Raw genomic sequence first — 12939 nt, 5'->3', positions numbered from 1 at the left:
AGACCAGCTAAATGCCAACATCGGGCGGGCTATTTTAACGTCTTTAATTAAGTCACGAGTGATACCATGGCCGCGTCGTCTTTGTCCGCGAGCTCCCAATGAACTCGTGTCCTTTGATTACCCTAAAGCTCGTCTAGTTTACACTGCGCACACTTATTCGTACGTACGCGGCACACGCGCGACGCCCGCGCGTGTGCACGCGCGTGTCAACATGAGTTTGCGTATTCGTGTAGTGTCAATCGTTTGTGTCGATTCAAAACGCTACTAATTACAAGTATATAATTTATTAGCTCTGTAAATTTTTCTTTTTTTTTTTTTTTCTTTTTCTTTTCTTTTTCTTTTTATTTCTACCACCACGTGACGTCCCGTCTCGGGCTGCCGGAGGGTCCGTCGTAGATCCGCCGAAAACGGGAAAGCGATCCGTTGATCGTCGACGATTGCCACGATCACGCGATGTAACGGCATCGACTTTTAATCTCACGCGGTGTCAAGACGCGAACATCGCGTGTCGTGTACGAGGGGAAGTAGTGGTTTCTTTATATGATACACCACCAGCGGCCTTGACGACCGTCCAGGTCGCCCGGCAAGTTAACGTATAAAATCCTTAACGAAGTTTCGGCTCGTTTATTTCTTTAGACATATCTAGGACAACGATTATTAATTCCTACGAGAGATGCGTTCCCTCTTACTCGCTCCCTTTCCTTTTTTTTCCCCCCCTGTTCGTCTTTTTCTATTGTTAGTTATTTTTCTTTTGGTTCATTAAGCTCGTGACCTTATTAATTGCAATCTTTTTCGTGGCTTGGTCTCTTTCTTGTTCTTTTTTTCTCTCTCTCTTTCTTTCTCTCTTTTTTTCTCTCTCGCGGCATCAATATATAGGTTGCTTCCGAAAAGTGCCGATCGACAGCACGCGGTAAACGGTAAACGGTTCTCTTGCACTTTGCTTAAAGTCAGCTTGATCAAATGCAAGGCATCGGGCTCGTCTCCGATCTGCGCAAAACTTGCAGACAACCGGCTTGCACTTTTCTGAAACAACCAGATATACAACAGCATACGAAAAAAAAAAAAAAAAAGAAATGTCGTCGATGATTTAAGACTTTGCTTAACGTGTACGTTTACTTTTTATTTGACGAATCGCGACTCGATTTGATTAAGGGTCTTTGATTAGCCGTGCCGGTGTACCTTTTTGATTAAAGTTTTTCAAGTCTGGCAGTGCCCATATAATTAATTAAAACGCACCGTATCGGGGGGAGGAGGGGGGGCACGCGCCGAGATCGCGCCGGGGCTCGATTCCTCTTCCCCCCAAATGTTCGTTCTATCGACTTCCAATCGGACATTGCTAATTAAGTGGGCGCGTACCCCCGTCGTCACTTTATCAAGTAACTATGGAATCTATCTATATTTTAAACTAGTATTCTCCTACGGTAATTCGCGTGTCGAGAGAAAACCAAGTAACGACAGCCGTAATCTCGGCCCTTATATTTTACAGCCGGTTAATCCGTATCCGTTTATCCGTAGCGGCCGTTGAATCGCCGCAGAATTATTTTATCATCTAAATTTATACTTTTAAAAGAAGAGAGAGAAGAAAAAAAAAAATTGTTGCCTTAAACGAACGTAATCACGGGAATGCCGTAATTGTCGAGGCTATTTTGTAATTAGAAAATTAAATGAACGGATATTAATATATATTTCCATATATAATGTTGATGTTGGTTTGATACAGCGAAGGTAATATAACTTTATTGGAACGAAATGTAGGTCGGCATCCATTTAGCTGCATCCTGCTCGCACTAATCACGCCGTGATTAATGTAATATATCCGTAACAAAAATACATGTAATTCCACGTTGGAGATTTAATCGAAATCCGCGCGAATGCCAGCTGAGGATTATCACGTGCGTACGGTCGTTTTACTTTCTTTCTTTCTTTCTTTCCTTTTTTTATTTTACTTTTTATTTTTATTTTATTTTATTTGTATTGTTCGCGCGGTATCGGGGCTTGTTTATGCTACTTTATGGTTGTATTGCGTTAAAAAAAAAAATAAAAAAAAGGGAAAAATATACACGCGTACAATGGCAGTGGCGGGCGGGATACATTTGCATTAACGTATTGCCGCGTCGACGGGTGCAACAGATGGCACCGATTAAAAAACGAGTTATCGATTAGCGCTCCTCTTTCTTCCGTCTGTTCGCCGTGACGATTACTTTCGTGTCCGCGTAAACTACCCTCCGCAACGTCGGCCTTAAGGGCCCGTCTCCTCGCGTGCCATTATGCCACCCTCGCGATAACCAAACGTCGTGTGACATACCGCCGCGTGAAAGCGAAACGGCTTCGCGGCGAGTAACGAATGTACGTTACGACGTGTCCGTGTAACGGTTCCGCCGCTGTCGTTAATTGATTTTTCTCTCTCTGTTTCTCTCACGCGACAACAAACATCCGATTGCCCCAGATTCTCGCGCAAGATACGTGATTCGTGAAAACGAGCCATCTGGAGCGCGCTCGCTTGACGGTGTCTGTGATCAGATACCTTCGGTTTCAAAGGGTCGCGGCTGCGAAATAATCATTAACGAACGCGCGACATGCCAAAGCGAAGTGATAGAAATTAAACCACTGTCGCATCGTAATTAATATATAATTAAGTGCCATTAATAAATGCTCGCCGGGATGCAATAAATCATCAAGATAAAAAGTAAAAATAATTTATTTACCTCTGCTTGTAATTACTTTCACGTGCACCTACGTCACGTTTCTCCTCAGGTTTGTAAAAAGAGAAAAATAATATATTGCAATTAAAACGTGCTTGAATTTTGTATTTTAATAAAATTCTTTTTCTAATGAATTTTAATTCTTTTTTTTTTCTTTTTTTTTTACGCTTTGCTTATCTGGTTAATAGCCTGACCGATCGGCAGCAAAAAGCAGTAGAAAACGAGACGACCTTTGCGATTCTTAAAGCGATAGTACGTTCGTGGCTTCTTTCTATAATCCTCCAAATCCGCATACAATAAAGAGTAGAAGATTCATATCAATCGCGCGTGGAATATTCTGTAGCGATTAGATTGAAGCTCCGATGTACACTTTCCAATTATAATTCTTGCACGGTCTCGACGATAAAAAATTTCTCTTTGTGCGATTTCTTAAAAATTATTTATTAATTTTATTATTTAATTTTTTTTTTCTTTTTAATCCAACTATTGCGAGTTTAATAAATAAACCCTTTCGATGTAATAAAGGTTTAAATTTCGAGCGAGAATTTCGTTACTTTACGCCGATCGCTGCGGTATTTGTACTATCTCTAGTGTGCGACAACGTAATGCAGCGTTCGATCTTCCGGTTCCGCATAATTTCACCGTGCACGCTGCATGCCTGTCGACAACTTGTGTCATAAATTTTGCATTCCACCGATAATTAAGCACAGACACTGCATGACTCAGCTAGATATCTGAAATTGAGCAACCCTGACAACTGATCCCATAGCGTGACACGCGTGAAAAAAAAAAGGGAGAAAAGAAAAGAAAAGAAAAATTAAAACTACACTCATTTAAATTTTTCCTCACGAGTCACTAAACTATATAAGAAGAACACTGATTAATATTATTAATAATACTGAAAAAAAAAAATTAGTTATATTAAAACGTGCCGACGCAGTTTGTTACGAAATGACACAGTTCTCACGGACATTCACTCGATTTGACATTCGACATTCGGAATTAAAAAGTAAGGTGATATGCTGAAAAGCAGTTCAATCGGAACACGAAGCTTGCACAGATTATTTCTTTTTTCCCATTTTCTTTTTTTTTTTTTTCTTTCTTTTATTACTTAAGAGATCATATCACACGCGCGGCCATGTATATCTGTGTAAATTCCATGCGAGCTCGCAAGTTCAAATCGCATTGCATGCCGTGGTGAATTTCAGCCTTAGCTCCAAAAACTGCTTGCTTCGTAAGCAGAAAGAAGCACGCGAGCGCCCGCGAAACTTTCGCGTATAAATATCAATAGGGATAGAAAAAGAATTGAAAGCCACAAGGCGGCACGAGTAGCTTGATTACCTGTATCCGAAATATATTCGAGACACTTTCGATTATCGTAACGTTATTAATTTCATCCCCGTTTAAATTGTTCTTAATTTATACTTGTGCTTTTAACGTAGTAGCAACTCCCAGAATTAAAAAAAAAAAAAAAGAAAGAAAAGAATTAGAAAAAAAATTTCGTACATAAAACGTGAATTGTATGTACTATTAGATTGCAAATTGATATCAATTGTCTATAAATGCTTATAAATTATTAAATCAAGTTGAATTAACATTGTTAGCGTTAAATAGAAGATTTTGAGACCGAGTTATGCCGCTGGAAGTGAAATTGCGATACGAATCGATTTTCCAGGAGTTATGAAAATGTAAAGCAATATTAATCACGCGTAGATGTAGAAATAATTAAACCTGGTAATTACGTCTGCTCTGTACAGGCACTTAATAAATTTATCAGACAGTCGCCGGGACTTTGCTCGTTAAAGTTACGCGTGCCGGCGAATTGTAGTCGAAAAAAAAAAAAAAAAAAAAAAGGAAAATCAAAAACAAATCCGATGAACTAATAAAAATGCAGACCGCGGATCTTAGTTTACCGCTTCAAGTTGGACGGTGGCATGGATATTTCATCGTGAGATAAATGCATTTTCCGCGAGGGTAACAATGTAATACTTAACTCGACGCGAGATGCATCTGCTACCCCTCGTACATTAATCACCGTCGACCCAGCGCGGTGTTCTGCCTCCATTAAGCGACTCCGCGTACAAATGAACTGCCTCCGAGTATATGGTAGACGCTGGCTACCCGAGAAATTGATATCGTTTATCGAGAGCCAATTCGACCGTAGGAAGCGGAAGGTATAAAGCTCGATATTTCGTGCGGAAGTTTTGCACGGGCGCTTACTCGTTTTTTCTTTTTATCTTTTTTTTTATTTTTCCTTTTTTAGGAGGAACCGTAAATTACCGAGAACCGCAATTTGCATCGAGATCTGACAATGGCCGAAGCAAATTTGTCGCAGTTAATATCACGTAATATCTACGCGCACGTGTCCTTGGTGAATTGTCGTTTTCGCCGCACTTGTTTCATTAACGTTGCCTCGCGCATGAATTTATATGTAAATTAAGAGCACGGAAAAGTTTCCGATCTCTCGTGAAAAATGCGGCTGCCGTGCAATTCTTTGCGTGAGTATCAGTGAAAATGCTTCTTTCGCCCGGTTCAAGATCGAAATCTATGCGCGATAGAGAAATATCGAATCGCCGTGCAGCTATATAACGCGTTATCAATCCTTCCTGCGGGTTCACGACGTTCGATCGTTTAAACGGTACACATGTAGCAAAACACGGGCTGAAAAATATTTGCAAATTTTAACTTGGCTCACAGAAAGTTTAATATCGCGCAATAAAAACAAAGTAAAAATAATTTTTTTTTTATAGTCTCGATTGATTCTATTATATTACATTTTCACTTCTGTATCTTTTTAACATGACTTGGAGAAAACGGATATAAATAAAATGTCTTTTTCGCCTCTGCGATTTTCTCTGAATTCGATTTCTTGCTTTTTTTTCTCTTCTCTCTTTCTTTCTCTTCTTTTTCATTTCGGCGTTTTCTGAAGAATAACGACTCTCTATTGGCAGTAAAATAAATTGGCTATTGCGAGGCCTACAATCACGCCTGTCGATTTCGATAGATTTTAGATAAATCCATTTATTTCCTAGCGACGAACAAAGATTTTTCGCGATATCTCATGCGTGAAGAAAGAAATCTGCGTTACACGATAAAATTGTTAAAGTTAAAAGGTAATATCTTTTAATATTTTTTTTATCAGTTAGTTAAAAAATAAATAAACCGAAAGGGAGAAAGAAAGAGAGGTATGAAACTATACAATTATTTATATCGTACATAATTGAGCGGTCAATTAATGTGCAAAGTACAAGAAAATAAATTAAAACGAAAGGCAGAATAAATATATAAAGAACCACATCGGTAAGTAGAAATAAAGAGAAAGTAATATTATTTACATAATTATTTCATAATTAATTCGCAATCTTATTAAATCGTGACGAATTTTAGTATGCGCGATATTTTTCTGGGACGGCCGCCGCGGATATTGAAATTCGGAAGGGCTCGCACGTGATCCTCGGCTAATTTTGCGAACGTAGACTTTTCCGGCCACGTGCTGAACCAATTGGGACGCATTCACCCTGCTATACGTGGCAGAAAACTTTCAATAAACGCGCGAGCACGGTCGGTTGGTACAATCAGTACGTTGCGTTTACGTTCGTTTCCAAAATTCCTCTACGTAACCGGAAAGGTAATTTCGTTTGCGGCAACGCGTGAGAATTATTATTTACCGAAAACATTTGAAGAACATTATACGCTCCGCCGTTCCATAAATTTCGTTGGCTGTTTGCACTTAATCCCGAAGTAGACTGGCAAATATTGATTGCTGAATGCGAATTCTGTATATAGCCCCGGTAGAATTCAAAGCGCGCGCTCAAACGCACACGTCAAACGAAACTAATTAATGCACACGTAGGCCAATAACGACGGCATAAAGGTTCGAATTATAGGGCTCTTCTTCGCGGCTGTGTTGGGACACAGCGTTCCTTCGTTTTAAATTAATTGGGCAGTTATCTCGTTTCGCAGCGTCGTTCGAGTTCCAATTATTAAAGCGGTATGTCTTACTCTTGTTATATTTATTATATAAAAAGAAAAGAAATGTTTGAGAAAGACTTGTACTTTTTCTTTTTTCTTTCTTTCTTTTTTTTTTTTTTTTTTTGCTGCGCTTGAGAAGGCATCTTTCCACGATGTCACGCGAAAAACCATTTCCAGAACATTATATTTTAACAGTTATAAAATATTATTCGGCACGTAATATATATATATATATAACATCGTAGATTTCAGTGCCAAATTATTCCCGTTCCGTGCACGATAACCAATTTGTACGTACCTTTCCTTTGATCGCGCGATATATACCCAGGCCGCGCACGACGTTTTTTCGTCATGCGTGCTTTTTACAATCGCGTTGATCGCGCCGCTCAATTACCACCGAAACCCGTGCAGTCGCCCTGGTAATCACTAGGCTGCGAACCACCCTTGTACCAATTAACCACGCGGTGACCACGCGGTGATATCGCAGCGACCGGTGCAGGGCTCCTCTACTCTTTATAGTCGCCGGACGGGTCCTCGATAGGATCGAAGGATCGTTTCTATGCTCGTGCAACCCGTCGTGTGTGCCTTCGTGTGCGCACAGGCGTGTTCACGTATGCGTGTAAACGCGAATGCTCGGTTTGTACGCGTGTGGCGGTGCCGCGGAGGGGGAGGGGGAGGGACGGTCGGTACGAAGTGCTGCTGGAAAACATGCGGAATTTAACGAGGAAGAATCGCAGCGGGAGGAGGGCTTGGAAGGACGGTCGAGGGCGAAAGGAGTGAACGAGGCCTAGAAGTCGGACTGGGACGTGGCCAGGGCACTCTCGGCCGTCTCCTCGCGTCGTCATAAGGGCCTCGTCACCTCGCCGCACTCGCAATACGTAGGGTGCCCTCGACGGTCCACGCGGTTGCTGATCGAGTGGTCACTGCAACAGAAAGAGTAAATGCAATTAGAAACGTCGCGAATACGCTTAACGAAAGGTCGAGCTCATTAAACGTCGCCGCGATCGAAAACCTTTTAACGTTGTCTCCGACAAACGTGATAATGAAAGTCCAAAGAATCTTCGTTCAGATTATAATGTAATTAATATTATTGTAACGCCTTGAATTCGTTTGCGATACTGATTGAAATTAATATCAGTAATTAGCTGTATAAGAAGAAGAAGAAAAAAAAAAGAAAAAAATAACATGAAAGAATAGAAGCCGATAGTCGATCGTCAATTCAAGTTACGAGCACAGACGTGATGTACATTATGTAGGAACGTATAGAATTCGTTTGCTTTATTCTTTTACTAAAATATAAGGGACACCGGAGAAGATTTTCCACTGAATTATGAAAAAAAAAAAAACCATGTAGACGTACCTTCCAACAAGTAGCAGCAAGTTTAATAAGCTCTATTAAAACAGTTTAATGTCCGCGGATTGCAAGTTGATGAAATTGCGAGATCCATTTGAGTTATATTGAATTTACGGTATACGGCTAGGTGCACGTAATTTATTTGGATGGGTAACCCTTTAGGACGGAAAAGTTCTATTGCGTTAGATACGACTTCCTTATTAAGGCACTTCGTTAAATCAGTTGAGATGAGATTCTTAGAAATGCAATTTGTTGCAATGTGTAACGTCGGTGTTCCCTATTTTCTGCTTACCGTAATAAATTTATGTTGCGAAATACCTCTTATCTCTAGAACCAAGAAGGGCAGTAAAAAAAAAAAAAGGAAAAAAAAAGAAACAGTTGATGTTACTTTCTTTTGTATTTTAACAATATTTTATTTCACCGTTTATATTCAACTATTTCTCTTCGCGAATGAAAAATGCGTTAATTTAAAACGCAAAGACGTTGGCGTTGATGAAACCCTTTAATTTAAAGCTCTGCTCTCAACAGTTATTTTTTTTTATTTTCTTTTTTTGTTTTATCTTCCCGTTCGCTTTAATAATATAAATTCAAAAATCAACGAAGAAACGTGTATGGCAACGAAACGATTGAAAGCAATAAAATACACGACGTGGAATCCTCGATTGCATAACGACGAAGCTCGCCGTTATAACGAGTGAATAATCGAGTCGTTTCAACCTCGTCGTTTATACATGTATATAACGCATAGCGTTGAAATAATTTCGCAACGTGAAAGGTTCTTTCATTTATTAAAGGAAAAAAATGCATTTCAGTGACTTCAGAAATATACTCATTGTCGAGAAAGTCAAAGTGGAAATAAAATGTAAAAAAATTGCGAGACTACGAGAGCGTTTCCAAGCTCCGCGAAAATTCGTAAACCACCTGCCGTTTATCCTTAATATGTACGTGGGCTACGATTACGTGATTAAATGCCGCTCGTACAAATGTGTATAAATTAAATGTGACGTCAATGGAGCGATATATGCCGACGATATTCGCAGAACGGCTTGCAGCGTTTTGCAACAATTATGCTCTTCGGCGTTTCGTTTCATTCCACGTCGCTTTCCACTGTGTGTCTTCTCTAATTTTCTCTTTTATTAATTTTTTTTTCTTTTTATTTTTTTAATTTCGATGACGATTAAAGAGAGCCTCTTTACTTTAGTAAATACAGAATTATTTGACGTGCAAATATACATAACGAAGCATCGCGATATTATTTGAGCGACTTTTCCAAATAAAAATTACTTTTCGGCGTTTTACTCGCGAAATATTCCCGCCCGAGTGTTCTCTTCTTTCTTAACTTGAATATGCCATTACGGAACGTAATAACTTTTACGATGACCATATATGTCCGCTGGCACATACCTAGTAAAATGATTTAAATGCTACAAGGGTCGAGAAATGAAAGCGCCGCTCGATGTATCGCGATGCCTTATTCTTTTACGACTTCATTGAATTTTCGCCACAATGCGGCTCGCAACCTACATAAGAATTATTACATTTTGATTTACTTTGAGGTCTTTCTATTTTTCGGTATATCTTATTGCCGCCGGTGGTCTACGAAAATCACGTCGAGCTGAATTCCGCGGGGCTGCCTTCTTTGATTACGCGTCGCGAAGAATAGAGAATAGCCAAATCGAGGTAACAAAAGATTCCATTGTTGAATTGAGGACCGCCAACATTTGTCCGTGCACTAACAATCCACCTGAAGCTTAAGAATATTGCATATTCATGGGGGACTTTCCTCACACAATAGAAGGACATTGTCATCATAAAAAGTACATATGGACGTCGTAAAATTAAGTTGACGGCTCATAATACATGTTTCTCAATTTGTTTCCGATTTTCAAACTTAAATACTTGTTCAAATAAGAACAAAACTAAATATTTAGAAAACTGCGAAAAAAATAATATCTGGTCAAATTATCGTTAAAGTTTCTGGTTTAAAATTAAAGAAAAATAAAATAAAATAAATAAAAAAAAGAGAAAGGAAAAACGTCTTAATCATTATTGGAAGAAATCAACTTTATATCCGTGGCGGTGTGAAAGATAACAATAATAAAAATCAATGGAGTACAAGGAAAGCGTGAAATAATTCTTGCGAAAGATTAAAACTATCTACGGCAATATAGACCTGACGTAAAAGGTTTATAAGAGAAATAACGAAGATTAGCACGTCGAGTTGGCGGAAGAGCTGACCGGGATGACAAGGATGGGAAGAGGCGGGATAGCAAATCGCCGTGGGTGATGAGAGAAAAGAAAAAAGGAAAAAGAAAAAAAAAAGGGAATTCTGAATGCGATATCACCATGACCTACATCGTCCCGCTGAAAAAGAGCGGTGAATGCTGAGTGTACTATTGTCAGGCGCAGTAGTAGGAGACCGATGGTATCGGACAACGTCGCTCACGCAGTAGTTACTACTCAATAATGGCCCGACGAGGCTTAAGTCAGATCGCGTGCTGATCGCAATCCGCCAAGTAGTGAACAGGAATTTTTTTAATTATTTGTTATTCCGTCACTTTTTTATGATCAAACTGTTTACGTAACCTGTCGATTCGTGTTACGACATTATTTGCTCGGCGTGGCTCTTTATAATCTCGCTTCAACGCGCGATGTATTATAGTTAAAACATTTTGAGCGTCGAGTGGACACGTGAGAAAGAAAGAAAAGGATCGATAAGTAAAATGGAAAATTGGGCATAAATTTGAAACGATTTAGTTTTAGTTTTTTGCGTCGATATAATAAATGGAAAAATATGGCGCTGCGGGTATTTATGAATTAAACATTTGCAACGAGGAAAATAAGAGAGCCGGATGGAAGTGATATTTAAGTCCGATAGTCTAAATCGTTCTATGACGTGATGTCATACTAGAAGGAAATCGATAGGGAGTGAAGTACTTGTTACGTTTACGAGCGTGCAACAACGGGACTTCGATAAGATCGTCATAAAGTTCATCGCGGGCTTTAGCGCCTTATTAATTCAAAGTTTCATTGTAACCAATAAAGCTACAAGTCCCTGCGCGGCCGAAAGTGATTTCTATCGTCACGTTCAGCCGCGATACGTTTAAAGTTTTAAACAGTACAAATTGAGCGAGACAATTCGATAAATGGTTATGAATTAATTTTCACTTCTATTTTTCTCATGCCCCGTTCAATTCGCGCGACATTTTACGTAGCGCATAATTGTTCGGATGAAAATAACATCGAAAGGTAGAGAGAAAGAGTCACTCCAATGAAATCAATCAATAAAAATTATTTGAATATGTTTTATTATTTTATATAAAATATTTAAATTTATTTAAATTCAATTTTTTTTTCTCTCTCTTAAAACTTTAAATTATTTAATTATATAGAATATATATTTTTTATGCATGAAACGCGTATCTAATTAAATCTCTGTTTCTCTTTCTCTTTCTTTTTTTTCCCGTATTTTCCAATGCGTTTTTAAAAGTACTTTAAATTGATATTTATTTATTAAAGAGTTTTATATTAATGACGTACAACTATAAAACAATTTATGCTTTTTTTTTCTTTTTTCACTTTTATTAAATTAATTACGATATTTTATATAAGATAAACTTTTAAATGTTATAAAAGTCGCGGATATGTCGAAGATAAATGTTACCCACTTCGGCTGAAATTGTCTTCGAGAGGTAATACCACTTGGCCCACAAGAGCTGCATTTTAGATGCAGTTAAGTCAATCGCCCGTCTCTTTCTCTCTTTCTCTCTCTCGCTGTCTCTCTCATGCAGGTGAACTCGTTCATCGGCATATGCGGCACCGTATCCGAGCGTGGCCAACGAGTGTGACCTTTTCAGAATGTCAACGAATGTTCCAAGCCGTTGCGTGACAAGTAGAAGAGGCGACGGGTACGCGCCCTTATCCGCACGCGGACAACTCCCGCGAGACGCAAAAGTTATGATTACGAGCGCCCGCGATGCTCTCAAGGGACATAAATTTTAGGGTCGCCTCGGCTGGCATGCTCGATTGAAGTACGAAATTCGAATCGCCGAGCGCACGGCGTTTAATAAGGCTGGCTTCGCCGTCAGCGATCAGCAGGGGATTTCGCGGGTACCTGAAGTTAACAAGGTCGAGGACGGACGTTTCCTCGAAATACGACGTCGCTCTACGTGCACGTACGCCCGCTTTTAGGTAGACTAATTCTTACTCAACGTTACGGGGTAAAATGAGAGTCGAGATAATTGTGCCGTTGCACAAGTAGTATTACGCGGTAGAAAGCCAGACATGTTATAAAGAGCGCATTGTTCAATCATTTACCTTGATCTTTACAACTGCAAAAGTTTATCGCGATGTAAGGTCACTGAATTTTAATGAGCCTTTTAAACTTTTTTTTTCTTTATTTCTTAAAATAACATTCAGATATACTCGCTAGCCGTAACTTACGTCGAGATTAACGTTTCGCTCGGAGATCCGAATAAACCGTTTAAAAAATTTTAGTTGAAAGATAAGATATATATGTATATATATATGATAAATATTAAATGGAAATTTAAATAGGTCTTATACGCCGCTTCGTTGTTATCGTCACTAATCCCCGACCTGCAAGCTCGTGCGAACCGCTACTTTAAGCTATAAATATGGATTCTATTAGATTAAGCGACCGCCTTTTCAGAGGCTTTGCCAAAAATCCGATAGATTAAGATAAGCTGGATATACTATAGTTCTGATCGCCATACTTGCGTAGTAAAGTATATAGTTAATAATTTTGCCCGATAGAATTTAATCGACGTGTGTTAAATTCGCAGTATTCGCGGCACCGTTAAATTGTAATCGATGCAATAAATAGGATGCAGTTACGATTTGGTACGCGCATATGATTCCAATCGCGTATCATTTGTTAGAATTTAATAA

At 39.1% G+C, this 12939-nt stretch overlaps 1 protein-coding gene across 2 annotated transcripts in view; it reads right to left on the bottom strand.

The window, feature by feature from the left end:
* Positions 1-295: 295 nt before the first annotated feature.
* Teh1 (tipE homolog 1) overlaps positions 296-12939 on the bottom strand; it is a 37279-nt gene continuing 24635 nt past the window's right edge. For both annotated transcript variants that reach the window (XM_070654581.1, XM_070654580.1), the window contains one exon: positions 296-7597. In XM_070654581.1, coding sequence (XP_070510682.1) covers positions 7516-7597 — 82 coding nt within the window. In that variant the 3' untranslated portion in view covers positions 296-7515. The remainder of the gene's footprint in view (positions 7598-12939) is intronic.

Source organism: Cardiocondyla obscurior, linkage group LG03 (assembly GCF_019399895.1).
Source record: "Cardiocondyla obscurior isolate alpha-2009 linkage group LG03, Cobs3.1, whole genome shotgun sequence".
In the NCBI taxonomy this organism is placed as follows: domain Eukaryota; kingdom Metazoa; phylum Arthropoda; class Insecta; order Hymenoptera; family Formicidae; genus Cardiocondyla; species Cardiocondyla obscurior.
The sequence above is the reverse complement of the archived record's forward strand: the minus strand, read 5'-3'. Positions and strand labels throughout refer to the sequence as shown.